We start from the raw sequence: 22010 nt of genomic DNA, 5'->3' as shown, positions 1-22010 counted from the left end.
AAGTGTAAGACTGCATTTGTGTAAAAAATGGTTGTCTGTAAAGTCGGTTTACGGACGATAATTTTGCGTGATAACGCCATAAGAAAACATTGATGAAAAATTGCATACTTTGGCCGTAACGTTACCATGGAGATCTGTCCACAACGTGACACTTTTTCGTGAATGCTACCGGTGTTCATCGATTAATAAGACGTTATCAAGTCAAAAAACGACAGGCGTATTATGGATGGGTTTATCCATGCGATAAAATAACTGTCACTTTTTAACACCGCGGGATAGAAAGTGACGGACACCGTTTTATCACGCTGTCATGTAGACAAGAACAACCATCATCATATCCGGTTAAGTTAATTTATCGTAAGTAATTGCTTATCTGGCTTACCATTTAGATTTAGATTTCAGTATGTCGGTGAATTAATACAAGACATACTGAACATGCCTTCCTTCTCGCATTTCAATTTATGTTTCAAAACAAGTTAAAAAGAATCAACGGCAATGTCAATTTTGAAAACTGGGAAATAAAACGAACATCTACATCAATTCCAATGGCAGTAGTATATTAAATACTTAAAACAAAACACAATCTCAATGAAAAATATTTATTCTCTTAAATTCTCTTAAAACTATTTCAATTTTACTTTACAACAAATCACAGAAATTTGGTGGTCTAACACATCTTAAGCATAAAGTATTTAATTACAATTAACAACAATTTATATACTAGCTATGTTCAATATAAGTTTTCAAGAAGTATCAACAAACCAGTGTACCGTAAAATGTGCACCGTACCAGGGGGCCGATTTTTGAAATTCGACCATTCGATTTCGTGTATTTCGTTAATTAATATCTCCACTACTAGGCATTTAAATTCTACGAATAGAATTGAAATCGAGTGTTCAATACCACTAGATTCCAAATTTTTATCGCTCGTATCTCAAAAATTAGCATTTCGCCGTTTTCCATCGATTTTCGAGTGACGAAATCGAACGATCGAAATTCAAAAATCGGCCCCCAGGCGTGTCTCACTCCGCGATTTCGTCGCTTTGCTACAGGTAGCTAAAAGTCCCCAATTTTGGGGTTTGCCATATGCCGCGCGTGGCGCTGTCGCCACCTAGCGGCCACATCTGTGCTGATCGTAACAGATGCGTTTTGTCAGAGAGTGAGTCTTCTGTACTTAGTACTATTATTTATTCTGTGCCCGTACTTTTCTCCAAAATTTGAAATATTTCTTAAATTTATTATGTTGTGGTAATATACCGATTTATATACATATATACCGATTTAAAGAAAACAATCACTATAATTATATTGTAACACTTAAATGAGATTGTTGTATAGTTTTAATGTATACCTATATAAAAAAAAATATTTGGAGCACATTTACCCAGTGGGGAGCCAAGCACTAGACATTTTACGATAGCTAAACTTAATTAATTACCTATACTTAATTAATTAATTATTACGAAGTACCTTTAAAACGCACGCACTTTTAAAAAACGAACATGGGCCAACCAATGGAAAAAACGGTTATTTAGGCTAGAGTTTTCTACACCATGCCAAGTAGTAATACTGCGGGCTTTGGATTTTATTGCTAAGTCAATACGGGTCATATTTTAATGGATGATTTAACTTTGCGCACTAGACTCTAAAGCATAACCATTTTGTTGTCATGTGCAGTCTACATAGGACATAAAGACGATCTTTACGATGAAGAGAATTGAGAATTACTTTTCTATTAATAATAGTTAATGAGTTTGTGCTAACTATTCTCTCCAATGTAGCATGAGCAAAAAGGGGGAAGAGGTACCGATCTCTTTGTACTGTTTTTAGGGTTCCGTACCCAAAGGGTAAAACGGGACCCTATTACTAAGACTTCGCTGTCCGTCCGTCCGTCCGTCCGTCTGTCACCAGGCTGTATCTCACGAACCGTGATAGCTAGACAGTTGAAATTTTCACAGATGATGTATTTGTAAACTACGTGTATGTGAGGTGTGCAATAAAGAGTATTGTATTGTATTGTATTGTATTTCTGTTGCCGCTATAACAACTAAAAACAGAATAAAATAAAGATTTAAGTGGGGCTCTCATACAGCATACGTGATTTTTGACCAAAGTTAAGCAACGTCGGGCGTGGTCAGTACTTGGATGGGTGACCGTTTTGTTTTTGCATTTTTTTCCGTTTTTTTTTGCTTTATGGTACGGAACCCTTCGTGCGCGAGTCCGACTCGCACTTGCCCGGTTTTTTTTTTAAGTTTTAGGATTATAATGCAAAAAGGCTACCTAACATTTGGTAGTATCTGTTTTAGTTAACTTATACAAAGACCTTTCATTTGAATATATTATATTATTAGAATTATCAAACGTCATAGCACTTACTTCGATATCGGAAACTCGTCTTATTGTCGAGTGTGCCAAAACACTGTCTATAATTACTTTATATATTCCGTCTATATACCAAGCATATACTATCCCTTCCAAATCTACTGTAAGCCCTCTGAAGAAACGATTCGTCGACAACCTGACATCTTCGTTAGTTTTACTATTGAAAGCATACAACCCAGTAGAATGTAAATAAACAACTGTATACTCGACATCTTTATCCAAAACAAAACTTTCTATAGTTTTATTTTCTAATTTTCTAAAAAAGTGTCCATTCTTATCTTTAATTATTCCTTGAGATTCTGTCTCTGTAAAATATACATAGTCCTTCGAAACAACATCAGTAATTTTATGACCTTTAGCAGCGAAGAATTTTAAAACGGGGCGGTCTGTATTAGCGTCTTCAAGGGCCCATATGCCATCAGAACCGCCGAGATATATTTTGTTTTCATTCTGATTAAAATCAAAGACCGAAAAATTAAAGGTGACGCTTGTGTTCCCATCATTGATCGTACCATTGAAGAATGCTGGTGAATCTAAAGAGACGTAGGCAACTTTAAAGTACTCTGGATCCTCGATTTTAGGTTCAAAAGTGTAGTACAAGACGTTGTTGGATCTCAGGATGCCCATTTTCTTGATGACGACGTGTTTTCTAAAGTTGGCTGTGAGCTCGAAGAGGTAAGAGCGGTTGTAGCAAATGGAGTCTAGTTTGATGCACGTGGCACAGTATTCTGGGGAGTTCTGCACTTCCTCTGGGGCTACGTCAACGATCTCGGTGGTTGCAGCAGCATGCTGGGCCAGCAGGGACAAGAGAGCTGGAAAGAAAAACGAAAGTATAAAGCAGTGGTCTCCAAAATTTTTTCGTCGGCGCCGGGGTGGTGTATCTGTTTGCTGCTATTGGGGCTAAACACCTGGAGCCTGGCTCCCGCGGGCCGGATTGGAACGCTGTCGGCGGGCCGAATTGGAACGCTTCGAGGGCCGGATTTGGCCCGCGGGCCGGGGTTTGGAGAGCCCTGGTATAAAGGATGAATCACGTTAGACCGGACCGTGTCCGGGCCAGAGCTTCCGGAGCATCGTTTTCTATGAAAAGCATCACCTGATTGCCTGTCATGTCATAGAAAAGTAAGCGCCGGAAGCTCCGGCCCGGACGCGGCCCGGTCTAACGTAAGTTATCCTTTAATGGCTACCTAACGGTATGAGGTAGGTATTTTTTAATTACGTTGCATTAAAAAATGATTAATTAATTTTTCCAAGTCTGCTCATTAAAATTTTAGAGAAAATAATATTTTAATATAGTTGATAAAAAATATTTAGTATTATTTAGTATTTCAGTAGTAGTATTTTTACGTTTTAGGCCTTGGAATGGTTTGTAATTTAAAAAAAACTATTCGATACTAATATGTTATTGTTATGGTACGAACTTCATAGGTACCTAGTGTCTGCGAAAATGACTATAATTTCCTTTGTCTGTAGGTCTGTCTGTACTTGTACCTAAAAAAACACATGTTTGATTGAACCAAGGTCCAGCTAAGCTCGTAAATAAACGATCTAATAGATAATGACGTTCAGAAGGTATATTTCTCAGCACTAGTGTTTCCATTAACCAATTGAGAAGGATTAGCGATAGATTGGCGGGTCTATTGAGCAATTAAAAGTTGTGTTATTTCCGTAGCTGTATTGAAACCTTGACCACTTGGTTTTTCCGACTCCTATGAGTTTGTACCATTGACGTAGGTATATATCTCAGCCGGCGTATTATGGATGGCTTTATCCATCTTTATCCACGTGATAAAATAACTGTCACTTTTTAACACCATGGGATAGAAAGTGACGGACACTGTTTTATCAAGCTGTCACGTAGACAAGAACGACCATCATATCCGTACTGACTGGCCTTAGGGGCAATAAGAATGGGGCATGAATGGGGCCAGTACAGGGCACCGATTTTTGAATTTCGATCGTTCGATTTCGTCACTCGAAAATCGGTGGAAAACGGCGAAATGGTTATTTATGAAATTCAAGCGATAGAAATTGGGAATCTAGTGGTATTAACCATTCTTTTTCAATTTTATTAGTAGAATTTAAATGCCTAGTAGTGGAGATATTATTTAATGAAATACACGAAATCAAGCGGTCGAATTTCAAAAATCGGGCCCCAGCGGTGTGACATCGCTACAACGCGATTGGTTGATGATTTCGCATCACGCGCGCGATTGGTCGCAACTATAGTTCGTTTTTTTTAGCATTAGAAAGAACTTGCAAGAAGGTAAGCGATCTTGACATGTCTTTTAATTGAAAAACGCTTTATAAAAATATAAAACTATTACTTATGAAAGCAGAAGAATATAAATGATCGTATTTGATTCATAATTGTTACATATTTGGTGTAACTTATTTTTAAAATGTGTTTTTCAATTAAAAGACACATCAAGATTGTTTACCTAATTTCTAATGCTAAAAAAACGAAGTAAAAAGCGGCCAAGTCCGAGTCGGACTCGCCCATGAAGGGTTCCGTAACAGCAAGTAACATAATAAAATTGGGGTTTACGGTTTATGACGTAGGTATTAAAAAAAACTACTTACCAAATCTTGTTCAAACCAATTTTCGGTGGAAGTTTGCATGGTAATGTACATCATATATTTTTTTTAGGTTTATCATTCTCTTATTTTAGAAGTTACAGGGGGGGGGACACACATTTTACCACTTTGGAAGTGTCTCTCGCGCAAACTATTCAGTTTAGAAGAAAATGATATTAGAAACCTCAATATCATTTTTGAAGACCTATCCATAGATACCCCACACGTATGGGTTCGATGAAAAAAAATTTTTGGGTTTCAGTTCTATGTATGGGGAACCCTAAAAATTATTGTTTTTTTTCTATTTTTATATGAAAATCTTATTGCGGTTCACAGAATACATCTATTCACCAAGTTTCAACAGTATAGTGCTTATACTTTCGGAAAAAAGCGGCTGCGACATACGGACGGACAGACAGACAGACATGACGAATCTATAAGGGTTCCGTTTTTTTGCCATTTGGCTACGGAACCCTAAAAAGCGTTAAGCCGCGCGGTTGGTTCGAATTCGTGAGTGACACCGTTGAACTAGTACCATTTTTAGTGCCCGTAAGGCCAGTCCTGAGATATAACACGTCAATGGTGTGTACCCATTCGCGATAACCTGATGATAGTTGACTCATGATGCTAAACATACATATAACTACAGTAGGTATGTAACGCCCATTACAAAACCTGTTGCATTTAAATATTATATTCGACATGACGATATTATTGTTTGGACGACGACGACGACAGCGACAACGACGTTGATAAACAAGGCCAAGTGCGGATAGTTCGTAAAACTTGCGCGCCTAGATGTTGATGTCAACTTTAGCCAGTCTACTCCGACTCCGAGGCCCCGGGGACTTCGCCGTCCTCGAAATCTAATATCGTACCTATTTATGCGCGTACAGTCAGCAGCAGAAATTGCTAAGCGGGCGAGGTGTTCAAAATTACCTTTACACGCTCTTATTGTCATAACAATAAAGTCGCGTCAAGATCATTTTGAACACCTCTCCCGCTTAGCAACTTCTGCAGCTGACTGTACCTATGCCTCCCTTTCAGATTCAGATTCAGAGGGTTTAATACGGTATAAACGTACATGTCGAAAACAAAAATAAAGTCACACACACACCTAAAACTAATTAAACCTAAAACTATACATATACACACGTAAAAACACAATATTGAAGCCCAAATAACCAGATATTAAAAGGATATTGGCTCATTAACGCCACGCGATCGTCACGGAAACATAAATGCTTAATGAAGCGGTCGCCATCAATGTTATTACATCGATTTTTCATAGGAAAGTGAAGTGTTGCCAACTGGGATTTTGAAAAAATGCTAGACTAATGTCTAGATTATGCCAAAGATTTTTGAAATATGCTAATGTCACTTGAACTTAGACACTTAAAACACATACATTTTTCAAATTTGCCGCCTTTTTCTACTGACAAGATCTGTTTGACCAACTTTATATAGACCGTCGACGTCCATCCATCCACAAAAGTCAAAATTTATATGAAAATATGAACTACATAAGGCGATGGCGCATATTGTTGCTGCCAAGTTAGTGCTAACTTGGCTTAGACTAAATTATGCTAAAAAATATGCCAGATGCTAAATGGAAAAATTTGGTGCCAAAGCGAGTGAAAATATGCCAGATCTGGCATCATTTATGCCAAGTTGGCAACACTGGGAAAGTGTAGGGTAGACTTACGTAAAGGGCGTCCGCTTTAGTTCGTTTTATTAGCATTAGAAAAAAGGTAAAAACAATCTTGACGTGTCTTTTAATTGAAAAACACGTTTTAAAAATAGGTAACGGCAAATATGTAACAACTATGAATCTAATACGATCATTTATATTCTTCTGCTTTCATAATCATAACTAATAGTTACTGATTATAAAAAAAGCGGTTTTCAATTTAAAAACACATCAAAATCGCTAACCTTCTTTCTAATGCTAAAAAAACGAATTATAGCTGGAGCGGATCAGCAATAGATGAGCGTTGCTATGGTCTGTATCTTTAGGTATTGAAATAAAAGTAAACAAAATCTACCCTCAAATGGCTCGTGAAGCCAGCCGGCGTATTATGGATGGCTTTATCCTTCTTTTCATAGTATTGGTTATTATTGGTTAGTTTGGGGCAAGGTTGATCTGTGTAAGATGTCGCCTGATATTTATTATTTATTTATTTATTTAATGGCACCACCAGCGCCAGCTAGCGGACGCCCTAATGAGACTTTTCACAAAACCTCGAATATTAGCTTCTATTTGTATATCTGAATAAGTTGCATAATTAATAGTAGATTGTTAACCAAGGGACAAACGCAGACTATTTCTGACGATGGCTGTAAAAAAATACCTACCTACTAGGAAAGTAACTCTCCCTAGGGTCGAAACGTATCACTTTCAATTCGCTTCATAGTAAAGCAGGCAGTTGGGCAGTTTGGAGTATGTAAGTAAAATAAACGATAAACAGATCCTCTTAATCTCTATGCCTCGTTACTTTTATGTTTCTTATACAGATATCAGAGGGCCTGGCCAAGGTGCCAATCGTGTGTGCCGTAGCGAACGAAACGATAGCGTCTCTCTATCACTCTTGTGCGACAGAGAATAAGCGTTTCGTTTCTCTAAGACGCAAACGATTGGCATCTTGGCTAGACCCCGGTTATAATTATCTATCCTACACTGATGTTTAATCTCCGTGCTCTCTGAGAGCGCGGTCGGATTTGGGATTAATACGAGTCATTGGCGACGTATAATATGGAATTAGGGATATTATTATGGTTTATGGCCTGATGAGTTATTAGGTTAATTAAATTACCAGGCCAGCGTAACGGGGACATTTGAGCCAGGTACGATTCGTGACGGTTAAATAGTGTTTAACTGGCATCTTAAACGATTTAAATACAAATTTATTTCAAGTGAGAATCAATATAAATGTTGTATAAAAACTTACAAACTAAAGTTATACTAAATTAATAAAAATAAAACCTAAACTACAATAAAAAATCGCCCCTCGGCAAGGTACCGTAGACGCTGGCAGCATTACCTCGCTGAATTGCAAAGTTTGTTTAACTTAGATTTTATACTGACGAAGCCTGTTGCGGATATCATCCTTGGTATGTTTGGGACGAGGCATGTTGCTGATTTGCATTTGTGGCCACCGGACGAAGCCTGCGTTGCGGATTTCTTACACATAACTAGAGTATTTTTTAACATTGCAATAAAATGATTATTTATTAAATTACACGATTAATAAGTTATGGGTGTGTATATCTATATGTTTATGTAATGGTTAATGTTACAGTAGTGGAAACGGGCGTTACTGACAATTTTCTTGATAAAATGCGTGACGGTAATTAATTTTCTAATTGCGAAAACGACGCGTAGGGCTTGGTTACCTTTTTTAGGGTTCCGTACCCAAAGGGTAAAAACGGGCCCCCTAAGACTCCGCTGTCCGTCTGTCCGTCTTTCCGTCTGTCACCAGGCTGTATCTCATGAACCGTGATAGCTAGGCAGTTGAAATTTTCACAGATGATGTACTTATTTCTGTTGCCGCTATTTACAACAAATACAAAAAACAGAATATAATAAATATTTATGGTACGGAACCCTTCGTGCGCGAGTCCGACTCGCTCTTGGCCGGTTTTTTGTTTTAGTATTTTAAGACTGTCTTAAAATACACTGTACTGAGTGACTGTGTGTTTTGTTTTGTGTTTAGTATTTCGATTTATAAGAACATGTAAGCTTCGTAATAGCACTTTCAATTTATAATTTATCCAACGTGGTAACGCGGCAAGTATCATGGGCACCTATGCACCAGGTACAGCCCGCGGAGGTCTTTTAGATTAAAATATTTAAATATTTAGATATATTTAAGTTACTTTTGTATGATTATTTATGTACCAATAACCTTTTGTATAATAAATAAATATCCTTTTATTTATAAGAATAGTAAAGATTAATTTAAGATGGGCTTACATTAGAAGTCACATATAAATTATCCGTTTCATCGCGTAATGCGTTTGAATGGATAAAGACAATTGACAAGGCTACCGCAGGTTACTGTTGTTGAGTAATTCAATATACTGCATCTTGTTTAGACAAGATTGTAAGTGACGCGCGGTTTTTACCGATATAAGACCTTTGTATGTTCGCAGCGGTATAGTTTCAATGTTAGCGCCATTACGCTTGTTAGGGAAATGGAGATTCTTATCACCACGTCAATGCATATAGATAGTTGTACAGTCACCTGCAATAATATATTACACAACGAAGGCCGCAAAAATATCTGACACGATCTTATTCGTAGAGCCTTAAGAGCGTGTCACATATTTTTGCGGCCTTTGAAGAGTAACATATTATTGCAGGTGACTGTACGTTGTACAAACAGCCACACTCCTAACTGTACAGTCGCCATCAGATATATCGGAGCGGCCAAGGTGTTCACAATATCTGAACACGCACCCTAACGCCCTGACAATAGAGGCGTGTTCAGATGATTGTGAGCACCTTGGCCGCTCCGATATATATGATGGCGACTGTACATCGATGGACCTTATTACGAAAGGCATAAGGCCCACCGATGTACAGTTAACATTGTGGGCGAATGTATCACGTCTAGGTATAGATCGCTATCTATACCTAACAGGTAGACTTTTTATTATATATTATTCCTGTTACCGTAAAATGGGGTGAGTTGGGTGAAATTTGACTTTCAAACCTCGATAATATTTTATTTTTACATGTGAAAACTGAATGGTGTATATGTATAATAAGTGGTTCGGACGTTTGTATTTTATTTTGGGTAGTTCCATTTCATACTTTGACGATAAAGAGGAAAACCCACCTCACCCCGTAGTGCCTCGTATTTGGGATGAGAGGGTTTTTCATACAAAGGTGATTTTGGAAGATTGTTGGATCGATTTTTTTTTATTATGCGTATTACTATAGCCCCATTTTAAATTGGAATACATTATTTTTGTAGCAGTAGCCTTAAAATCCCTTCTCACCCCCCTCCCAAACCTTCTTTCCCCATTCATAATCCAACTCTCCCCGCGAAACCTACTCACCCCGTTTTACGGTACATGTAGCTAGCAGACAATTGCTTTGATTGGGTTTTTGTGACAAGTTATAGTAAATTATCAATTTTAAAGTAGAATTTAATAGTAAATTATAATATGTGGATAAAATAATAATAACCCCTCTCCGTTTTGGATTTAGATCCCCACGCACGCCTATTGACCGGGCTCGAAAGACCTGAGAGTTTTCAATGGAGATACAAATAATCATAATAAAATTCTTTATTGTGCACTACTAAAAAGACATTACTTAAATGAGTACCTAGGTAACAACAGGGGGGCTTATCGCTATAAAGTTAATATGGTGGGCGCAATTTTATTCTACTAGTCGATAATAACATTTCTCCAAGAAACATTAGGTCTTACACTCGTCTGTCGTACAAAATATCCTTAAAATCTAATATTTAGTACTTAAGATTTTTTTAGACGAGCCAAATTGAAGAAAAAAAGGAAAATACTTTGAATGCAGTTTTGTTTGTTTTTAAAAATAAAGAAATGTCTCCTTTAAGTAAAATGAGCCAGCTTAAGGATTTAAGGTAGTTTCCCTTCCAGGGCCCGACTTATCTTTCCACCCTGTATATCATTTTTTAGCTATTTATACAGGAAAGTCATGATCCTATTTGCTGTAATGTACCTAACCCACGTCTACTATGGAATGTGTAGGTCTTGTACGTACATAATAGGAATAGATTAGTCATATCTCAAATCTCAAAAACGTTGACGCATAGTTATTTATATTAGAGACTCCTACAAGTACCTAAAAACGTCAGTTGCGACTGTTCCGAGATCCCATTGGGATTCTTAAAAGTTTCTCAAACGAATTAACAATTACAGTTTTATTACATGGCGGGCTTGCCATAACAAATAACCAATTTTACACAAATCTATCTTCTACATACATACATATACGACTATTTCCCGGAGGAGTAGGCTGAGACCACGGATTTTCACTTGCTACGATCCTGACCTTGGCCGTACCTATCGGCCAATTCCGTCATATGGAAAATTCCGTCAATAAGCGTTTTTCTCTAAAACGGTCCACAATTGGTAATTTCTTCGACAAAGCGATAGCTTTTAGTATCAGCAGTCGCTGCTTTGTCGAGGAAATTACCAATTGTGTTCGGTTGTTGACGGAATTTCCCATATGACGGAATTGGCCGCATTTATCTTACTCTTTCGCTTCCTTCACTTTCATAACATTCCTTATACACGCTCGCCGGTTTAAAGCCTGTGCACACCGGCTGCGTGTGCGTGACGTGCACGTGTGCGTGCGGCGTTGTAGTATACAGATCCTTATGAGAGACGGCACACCGCTTGCGTGACGTGTGCGTGTGCGGCTCCAACATTTTAACGCACGCACACGCGCACGTCACGTACACGCAAGCCGGTGTGGATAGGCCTTTAGGGTGCTCTTGACCTGGCCTTTCTTCAGGATTTCCCCGATCTGACCAGAGAAAGTCCGCCGAGGTCTACGCCTTCCAACTCCCGCTTCTACTTCTCCCTTATCCTACACACTCTTTGTTAGCCTACCTTCATCTACCTTCTAGTCGCACAATAAGCTCAATAAGGCTTTTGTGGATAATTTATTGATAATTAACTGTTATTTAAAGTTGTTATTGAGATTTCTAATAAAATGTAAGAATTATATAGACTTTGTGAATGTTCCACAAACTTCATCACTCAATAAAATGTTCTGCGTGACTGTCCTGACTGCGGAAATGTCCTTTAGTTATGTATATTTACGTGACTATGTCCTACTTCGCAATTAATCAATATTGTCCTACTTTTAATTTCCAACAACTTGTATAATATCTGTAGGTATTTGTATAGTCTGCTACAGAAAATGTTTGTGGTTTTTTATTCATAGGTATCACTATGTAATTTTTTTTTTCCGGCCAGGTGTAAAATGTTAATGATAATCTCCCTTATTTAAAATCTAAAACAATGTTTCAAAATTTTAGCACATGTCAAAACCTGTTTTAATCTAAACAAAAACAACGGAACATGAGTTGTCCTAAAACGTAATAACCGCCAAATTAAAGTAGAGCTTTAGATATCATTCGCAATTTTAATACTCTACGATATGATAAGACAATATTTATACGGGAACGCTGCCTGCGTGTTGGGCACAGGGAGGGGAGGCCACAGGTGACCCTCGCGCAGGCAGCTTTCTCGCGCAAAGATTAGCCATCTCTCACTGGCTCACCAAATTTTGATAGGTATTATTAAGTTTTAGTTTAAGTTATTTTAACTCTTAGTTTTAGTTTTATATTCCTGTTTATGTCTTTTAATAATAATAATTAATAAAATGTATCTACAGACAATATGAGTTCTCCGTAGAAACGAGAGATGTGTAATCAAAATACGGAAATTGCCTTGAATGAATGAATCAGCTTATTCAATAAGCAGGGTGAAATGTATGCTAGTTTTAAGTTATTTTTCTATCTAAGATGGGCCATTAGCTGCCTGAAAATAAAGCATTTAATTACATTATTTTTGCACCAATATTTGCTTACAAATACTTCTTGTAATATTTACTTTATGATTCATTGCAAGTAAAATCAAATTTACAAAAAAGAACTGTCAAACAAAAACTAAAGATATCATTGTAGTGGTTTTGCATCAATAAACACTCAGAAACAACAACAAACAATTGTATACAAAAGTAACTTTCAATCCACTGACATAAATAAATTAATAACTAAAGAAATCACTCTATAACAAACCTGCACAAACCCGGACAATTTGCATCTTCATCGTTTTCATCACGCAGTTATTAAACAAACAAACAACTAAAGACACGCACGTCCATCAGGCCCGCCTACCACAATACCACTACAGAACCCCATTAATACTTAAATACCGTGAAACAACTAAACCACATCACAAAGTACCAAGCGACAAACCGTACTGAACAGTCAAGTTCACAAACATCTGTACAAGCCAACGCTCCAAAAACATATTTACACGCCTCTATGACATTAAAAATAAGATCATGTAAATATGTGGCGTCCTACGAGTAAAGGTACCTTATGGCGGTTGGCGCTTACGCTATTATTAACGCCGCTCCAATATTATTGCGGCGCTATGCGACGTAAGCGCCAGCCGCCATAAGGTACCTTTTTCCATGGAACGTCACATATATTTTTGGAATTTTAGCTTGTAAAAATGTTTGACTCGACCGTACCCCTCCATACACGGGCTTCGAATGCCTTTGCCTTATATCTTCTACGGTTCAAAGGTTTTATTTATAGTCACTGGGTGAAGTCACGCGTAATATGGATCAAACGAAATTATATACGCAATGTGAATTAAAGAATTGACGACGCCTCCGGGTGCCCGTAATATGGGCCATGGGCCTATGCCCACGTGTTTATGAATGGGTCAGGAACTCAGGATACGAGGGGTAACGGGAATGTCTTATTACTTTGAAGGCCTGCCGGACTAGTCAAGGTTACAATCGCTATCGCTTCGACAACGAAAAGCATTATGTCTCTCTATCACTCTTCCATATTAGCGTGACAGTGACAGTTGCGTTTCGATCGCTACGAAGCGTAAGCGATTGGCATCTTGGCTACGCGGCCTGTTAGTAAATACACTTGAGCAGTCCAAGATTTCAGATGTAACAACTTGTTACCGTTTTTAGGGTTCCGTACCCAAAGGGTAAAACGGGACCCTATTACTAAGACTTCGCTGTCCGTCCGTCCGTCCGTCTGTCACCAGGCTGTATCTCACATCTCACGAACCGTGATAGCTAGCTACAGTTGAAATTTTCACAGATGTATTTCTGTTGCCGCTATAACAACAAATACTAAAAACAGAATAAAATAAAGATTTCAATGGGGCTCCCATACAACAAACGTGATTTTTGACCAAAGTTAAGCAACGTCGGGAGTGGTCAGTACTTGGATGGGTGACCGTATTCTTTTTGCATTTTTTCCGTTTTTTTTTTGCTTTATGATACGGAACCCTTCGTGGGCGAGTCCGACTCGCACTTGCCCGGTTTTTTCCTTATTTTGTACCCACTATAACGTAAGGGAAAGTGTAGAAAACTGGCCCGTATGGTTATTAAACAATACTATTATGTATTAAAGGCAATTTTGAGTTTATCGCAAACATACAGACAGACGCGGCGAGTGACTTTGTTTTATAAGGTGTATAGAAACCAAATCACTAAATTCAATTGATATATCCGATAATAGAACGGTAACATACCAGTCGCATAAGATCGCGTTGAGTCAATCATGGCTGTATCATTGTACGTAAGATTATCTAACTTTATGAATGGTTCAAGTCTGCCGGTTTTCATTTACGCTCTACGCTACTAGAGTTAGTTTTTTTTAGCATTAGAAAGAAGGTAAGCGGTCTTGACATGTCACTTAATTGAAAAAGCTTTTTGAAAATCAGTAACTATTACTTATGAAAGCAGTAGATTCATAATTGGTACATATTTGCCGTGACTTATTTTCTAAACGTGCTTTTCAATTAAAAGACACGTGAAGATTGTTTACCTTTTTTCTAATGCTAAAAAACGACCTATAATCTCGCGAGACGGGTTCTTGGTAACACTTAGTCAAATCAACGAAAATCGTTCCAATCATGCGTAGTAGCGTATGCGTAGTGGAGTAGCGTGTGCGTAGTAGTGTAGCGTGTGCGTAGTAGTGTAGCGTGTGCGTAGTAGTGTAGCGTGTGCGTAGTAGTGTAGCGTGTGCGTAGTAGTGTAGCGTGTGCGTAGTAGTGTAGCGTGTGCGTAGTAGTGTAGCGTGTGTGTAGTAGTGTAGCGTGTGTGTAGTAGTGTAGCGTGTGCCGCTTATAACCTAAATACGAGCACTGTGGGCTTCAACATCACTTAATGGTCAAAAACTATTTTATCATGATATTGTCTTCGGTTGCCATACATATTACGACTATTACGTGGTGTACCGAACTATTTGAATACGACATACCTACCTAATACCTACTGAGTGATATTGAATGATAAGATAAGAGTGTTGCAACAGCAGCACTAAATAACAATTTAACCTCCGTTTTATAAACGCGAAAATCACCTAATTATAATAAAGGTCATTATCAATTAGGTATAATTACGGTTCTACGGTACGCGAACACAAATAAAATGTTTTGACTTTGACTTTGAACGGTCACTGACCGGTGTTTAAAACGTTATAAAACAATACATAACACGCTTCAGTTGCTCTGTTTTAAACAATAGTGAACAATGCAATAGGTTTTTACCGAAAAGTGGTCGAACTATGAATATGTTTCTTGGAAATTTGAGCTTTTTGGCTAGCACTTAAAGCTGAGTTTGCAGTAGCTAGCTTTTGCGTGTTACATAAGTAGGTACCTACACACTCATGATATTCGTTGTCATGCGTTATGGTAACATTCCATTTCTAACCGCAGCTGCACTACCGGTACTGAACGCGTCGCTGTCATTGTCAATTTCCATAGTAAAATGAACAGTAATGCAGCTGCGGTTAGAAATGGAATGTTACCATAAGTCAAATATCATGGAGCTCGATTCAGATTAATGAACCTGTTACGGTGTTGAACTGGTTTTGAGACGACGTTGGCGTTCATTTCTCGCACAAGCGCACAACTTTCACTTTATCTGCGTTAGAGTCGGACCAAAAAAAGTCTGCAGCGGATTTGATAGCCCACGCAGCGCAAGGGTCATTTATACGTCATAATTTCATAGAAGTTTGACGTTTAAAATAACACTTTCACCGCGTGGGCTATCAAATCCGCTGCAGACTATTCTTCGTCTGACTCTAGCGAAGTTCAAGGTCGTATCAAAATAAGATCAAAACAGTAACACACAGTGAGGTAAAGAGGAACGGTTTAGGATAAATTGATTGCACTACAATTAAAGGCAAACGGCGAGGTTCATTTATTTTTTCAATACAATATAAAATATTTAAAAATTACAATGCAGATATGTATAAAACAGGTAGGACAAAAATGCCTTAAATTAGTTATCTATAAAATGTATGTATTCAGCAAATCAAAGCAAAATATGTAGCAAATCTCTTTAGTAATCTTCAACCTTCAACTGTATTCAACCATTACATACCAAAACAATTACTGGTGTCAACTTTAGTCAACTTGTACAAGCTTTTGCTGATCGAATATATGACGTTGTTTGACTGATCAAAAGTCATAGCATCGGGAGCTATATTTGAAACGCGTTTCAATGTAGACTGAGAAAGAACTTTGCCTAAAGTTACTTTATACATCCCATCTACATGCCACGCGTATACCGTTCCTTTCGCATCAACAGTCAAACCTCTGATGAACCGTTCCGTTGATAGTCTCACATCTCTTTGGTTTTTCCTATTTAATGAAATATATAATCCAGTTTCATTTAAATACACAATATTATGCCCGTTATCCAGAATGAAATTGTTTATTGATTTATCTGCTAACTGACCGACATAATACCCGTCCACATATTTAAATATTCCATTATGACCATATGTAGTAAAATACACATTGTCCCTTACAACAACGTTAGTGATTAGATTCGCCTTCATGCTATAGAATGTTGGGAAACCGCTGATAGTATTAACAACCCATATACCGTCGGAACCACCTAAATATACTTTTTTATTGTTCTGATTTATATCAAATGGACCAAAGTTGAATGATTGCCAGCCAGAGATGACGCCAGAGAAATTCGTATAGTGTAACGCCACGAAGGCAACTTTGGAGTATTCTTTATCACTGAACGTAGGTTCGAAGGTGTAGTATAGAACGTTAGTTGCCTTTATGATACCCATTCGTTTAACGACGGGGTTTTCACCGAAGGGGGCGGGGAGCTCGAACAACAGGGTGTGGTTGTAGCAGATGTTGTCGATTTTGACGCAAGAGTGGCAATATTCATTCCTGTCCTCAGCTTGGTCAACAATATCGGTGGCTGCTGTGCGTGGGCCCAGCAGGGAGCATAAAGCTAGAATTTGAAAGTTAAATGTTAGCTTTGGTAAATTTATATGTAATATATTATTAAGGTATCGTATCGGATACAAAGACCTATGAGAAAATATTTATACCGTAATTATTATGACCTGTATTTATTATTATTAATAAAATCAGTTTTTTATGGTTGAAAAGTTAATATATGCGGGACATATGTACCTATATCATTATGCTGTTTAAAAAATAAGACAACAGGGTATGAAATTCAATTGCGTTGCTCGCTCGCGGAGCAAACTTTTATAATAAATGTAAATAAATTTAAAATAAATGTTAAATCTCCCTCCATGTAGAACAAAAAGTGCGGTTTTACGAATATTTCCCAACCAACCAACCAACTTTCTACGATTTAGAAATTTAGAGTTCTGAAGTAGCAACTACAATAAGTAAATAAAATTAAATTGAGAACCTGCCCCTTTTTGGAACCAGTAGATAAAAATACTTACCAGAGCCCCATAATACTTGAAGCACCAGAGTGGTAAAAGCCAACGACAAGGCACCCATGGTGTTGCACACTGAAATGCATCCTCCAAATTTTATTTGCCAATTTATATCCTGCATTAGTTATCGAATTGTAGGTAATAGTCTCATAATCAGTGTTGATGGAAATCATGAAAACAAATTAAAATTATAATAAGCTTAATTAGAAGTCATGTTTCCATTTTTTTTAATATGATGATTAATACATTCAACAATAATTTAGATCCGATAAGGTATAAAACTGTCGAAAAATACTTTTAAAAATTAACTTAGCTTAGTTAATTGGCAGTAAAACAGTATCTTATTTTTTTATAATTACAGGTTTCAGGCTCAGTATATTGTACTTGTCAATTAAAAAGCCTAGACTTAGACTTAGACTGCCTAGTAAAAAAAAATGTACTAATAAAATAAATAACGGCGAGTACTTGCACAGACATAATCTCGTAGCCAGGATTATTCACCAGCAACTTGCTCTTCTATATGGCCTTGTGGACTGCGAAGTACCGTACTACAAGTACTCACCTGCGCCTGTTCTCGAGAATGGTCGTGCCACGCTCTATTGGGATCGATCTATCATCACTGACAGGACTATTGTAGCCAATAAGCCTGATATTGTGATAATAGATCGATCGCAACGTCGGGCCATGCTCGTTGACATCACCATCCCCCATGATGAGAATCTCGTGAAGGCCGAGAAGGACAAGTCCAGTAAGTACCTAGACTTGGCTCACGAGATAACCGCCATGTGGGATGTTGATTCGACGATCATTGTCCCGATAGTCGTTTCAGTGAACGGTTTAATAGCGAAGAGTCTCGACCAACATCTCGAGAGACTCTCGCTAGGTGGTTGGATCAAGGGACAGATGCAGAAGGCGGTGATCTTGGACACGGCGCGGATAGTACGTCGGTTCCTCTCTCTGCAGCCCTGACCACCGGTAGCTTGGGCCTTGCCCCGCTGCTGGCGGCACCCTAGGTTAGGTTTTTTATAATGTGTTTAATAATAATAAAAATAAATAAAAATCGGGTTTAACCCTAATCTATTAAACAAACCTACTGTTAGGTATTTGCAGTTGGTTACAAAAAGGTGAGCTTCCATTCGGAGTAAAACGTACAAGTTTAAAAGAAACTAAACCGTATTTTCGGTAGCTATTGTAGCCAATCGGGTTTCTTAAACAATTAAGGCCCAAGCCCGAATAACACCTGATATTAACTCCATCATACCTGAAAAATGTAGGCTCTGAAGTATCCCCGGTCACGTCACATTGACGGATGACGGACGTTAATCACGGCCGGTCCCGGATGAGTGGGACCACAAAGCGGCGGAAGTCACTGCCGGAAGCCGGTTTTGTGTGAATGTCAAGAAAATTCCGTGCGTTTCCTAACTGCACTGACTTTGCCAGAACAAAGTGTAGCAATATTTGACAATCTGTTGAGATATGCGACTTGTGCAGCACCTGTATCATGGTCGCATTTTTATCACTTGGTCATGTTGTATGTCACTTCGTACATTATTTTCAAGAAATTCTTTGGTACACGCCGGAGTTCGAACCCGCGACGTTCGAATTGAAAGTCGATTGCCTTACCCCATCAACCAACATCAACGCTTAGAGAGGAAAGGCTTAGGACAATTTGATTTTAACCAACCAAAGACAAAAACGCAAGGTTCATTTATTTGTTTAAAACAAAATACATCATTACAGTAATTAAAATCAGATACATAATTTAAAAAAAACACTCTTGCAGTTTCAAGCGCGTAAACAATTCCTTAAATTAGTTATACCTAAATGCACGCTTTGAAATGCCTTTAGCAAATCAAATATATAGAAGTTCACGTAATTATACAGATACGTGAAATATTCAACTCGAATTACCTACCAAAACACTTACTGGTAGCAACTTTGGCCAACTTGTACAATTCTTTTTTGATCGAATATATGATGTTGTTTGACTCATCAAACGTCATCGCATCTGGAGCTATACTGGTAATACGTTTCAATGTAGACTGGGAAAGAACTTGGCCTACAGTCACTTTATATATCCCATCTATATGCCAGGCATACACTGTTCCTTTCATATCAATAGTCAAATCTCTCATCCACTGTTCCGTTGATAATTTTACATCTCTCTGGTTTCTATTAAGAAATGAAATATATAATCCAGTGTCATTTAAATACACGATATTATACTCGCCATCCAAAACGAACTTATGTATCGTTTTATCTGTTAAATGGACGACATAATACCCGGCAAAGTATTTAAATATTCCTTTGTGATTTGACCTAGTAAAATATACAGAGTCCTTTACAACAACGTTAGTAATGAGATTCGATTTCTCGCTAAAATATGTTGGAAAATAGTCGATATCGTCAACAACCCATATACCATCGGAACCACCTAGATATACTTTTTTCATTCTGTGATCTATATCAAAGGGACCAAAGTTGAAAGTCTGGCCGCCGGATATGATGCCAAAGAATTCAGGATAGTATAACGATACGTAGCCAACTTTGGAGTATTCTTTATCACTAAACTTTGGTTCAAAAGTATAGAATATAACGTTATTAAAGTTCATGATGCCCATTCTTTCAACGACGGGGTGTTCACCGAAGGGCCCGGGAAGATCGAACAAGTAGGTGTGGTTGTAGCAGATGTTGTCGATTTTGACGCAAGAGTGGCAATATTCATTCCCTTCCACCTGGGCTTGGTCGACGATCTTGGTGGCTGCTGTGCGTGGGCCCAGCAGGGATGAAATGGCTGAAATGTGAAAGCTATATGTTAGTTTTGGTAGACAGTAAATCAAGAAGTCGTAACGAATATCCTCATTTGAGAGAAAAACATTAAGCCCTTAATTATTTTAACCTATGTGTTTTTCAGTGGACATATAATAAAATCGGAATATATACTTATTATGACTGTTTTAAGAGTTTTAACGTAGGTAGGTGCATTGAATCACCTTCTCTACATTGCCTGAATATTAGAAAATTATAACTAACGCCGCGCCGTCATTCCAATTTTATCATAACCTTTTTTAAATAAGAAACAATTTAGTTTTTTCCTTATTTTGAATTTAATCGATGGCCGCTTTTTTGCTAGTATTTGTTGTAAACTGAAAAGCCTTTTTATAATTTATTAGGATTCTCGGATGCTTACTGATAAACTCCGGAGTTTTAAGGTTACCAATCTAAAGCCGACCACTGACTAACAGTCCGCCAGACGATATCGGCCGGTCAGTTTTTCGGAACTGTAAAATTTTTGTTCTAACTGACAGGCCGATATCGTCTGGCGACCTGTTAGTCAGTGGTCGGCTTAATTAATCCGAACCGAACACAGATAAAATTACAAACGATTATTAAATTTATTTGGTTACTGTAGAAAAGATTGAGTTCTAATGTAACTAACTTACAAAAATAAAAAAATAAAATCATAAGAAACAACTGAATTGAGGGCCTCCCTCTTTATGGGATCAGTAGTTAAGATTGCCATAAATTTTCAAAATTAGATGTCTATGGCTTACCAGACCCCCATAATGCTTGTAGCACCAGAGTGGCATAAACCACCGCCAGTGCACGATCCATGGCGTTGCACTTTAAAATGCATCGATATCGTAGAAGGGTTTATGATTGATATATATCGATGCATCCTCCACATTTTATTTGCCAATTTGTACGTACCGTGTATTAATTAGCAAACTGTAATAGTCTCATAATCAATTAATCAGTGTTGTCGGAAATCATGAAAACAAATTAAAATTATAATAAACTTAATCAGAAGTATTTTTACTCAATTATTTTAATGCTGATTAATAAATTAATTTAATTAGTACCTAAATTAGGTACAATACAAGTGCGAAAAGTAGGAAATTCGCAACGAGTGGCGATAAATTAAAACACGACCGAAGGGAGTTATTAAAGATGACATTATTAATGTCACTTATGTGTTCTTATACTCTACAAGAGTTCGTGGGGAGTTAGATCAAGTACTAGTTTAAGACGGTGTTTGATTGTTATAATTTTATGTGTATTATTGTTCGAAATATTATGTTATATTCTATATTTAGTCAAACTCGTTCTTTATCGCTTCCGGTGCAAATGTGCCCATAATGCTTACGGCATTACTCCGCTGGATGGCTATGGACAGCCTCTGCACCAGAAACGACTCGGAGCGGGGATCCTCTCCCTTTTGCCTGAGTCGACGGCCTATGTCACGCACAAATTGTTTCGCGTCAGCACCCCAGCAGCCCGTCGTTTCCACCGCAAAAGGGACGATAATATACCCCGAGCCGATAAATAAATACATATTATTTGACATTCTTACACAGATTGACTAAATCCCACAATAAGCTCAAGAAGGATTGTTTTGTGGGTATATAGGTACTCAGACAACGATATATATAATATATAAATACTTAAATACATAAATGCCCTTACCGACCGGGATTCGAACCCAGGACCTTTAGCTTCATAGGCAGGGCCTAGTGGCCAGACCGGTTGTCATTTATGTTTCTAGAAACGTATTTCGTTCGTTCAAAT

At 37.8% G+C, this 22010-nt stretch overlaps 1 protein-coding gene across 2 annotated transcripts; it reads right to left on the bottom strand.

The window, feature by feature from the left end:
- Positions 1–585: 585 nt before the first annotated feature.
- LOC134670659 (uncharacterized) lies at positions 586–13044 on the bottom strand. 2 transcript variants are annotated; one of them, XM_063528474.1, is made up of 3 exons: positions 12756–13044; positions 2232–3194; positions 586–1820 (listed from the first exon to the last, which is right to left on the bottom strand). In XM_063528474.1, the coding sequence occupies exons 1-2, from the start codon at positions 12793–12795 to the stop codon at positions 2281–2283; spliced, it is 954 nt and encodes a 317-aa protein (XP_063384544.1). In that variant the 5' UTR covers positions 12796–13044; the 3' UTR covers positions 586–1820; positions 2232–2280. The 2 variants fall into 2 exon arrangements, with proteins under 2 accessions (XP_063384544.1, XP_063384543.1); XM_063528473.1 differs by having other exon boundaries at positions 586–3194.
- Positions 13045–22010: the final 8966 nt, after the last annotated feature.

This window comes from Cydia fagiglandana, chromosome 14 (assembly GCF_963556715.1).
Source record: "Cydia fagiglandana chromosome 14, ilCydFagi1.1, whole genome shotgun sequence".
NCBI classification, from domain to species: domain Eukaryota; kingdom Metazoa; phylum Arthropoda; class Insecta; order Lepidoptera; family Tortricidae; genus Cydia; species Cydia fagiglandana.
Note: the sequence above shows the minus strand (reverse complement) of the source record. Positions and strands in the feature narration are given on the sequence as shown.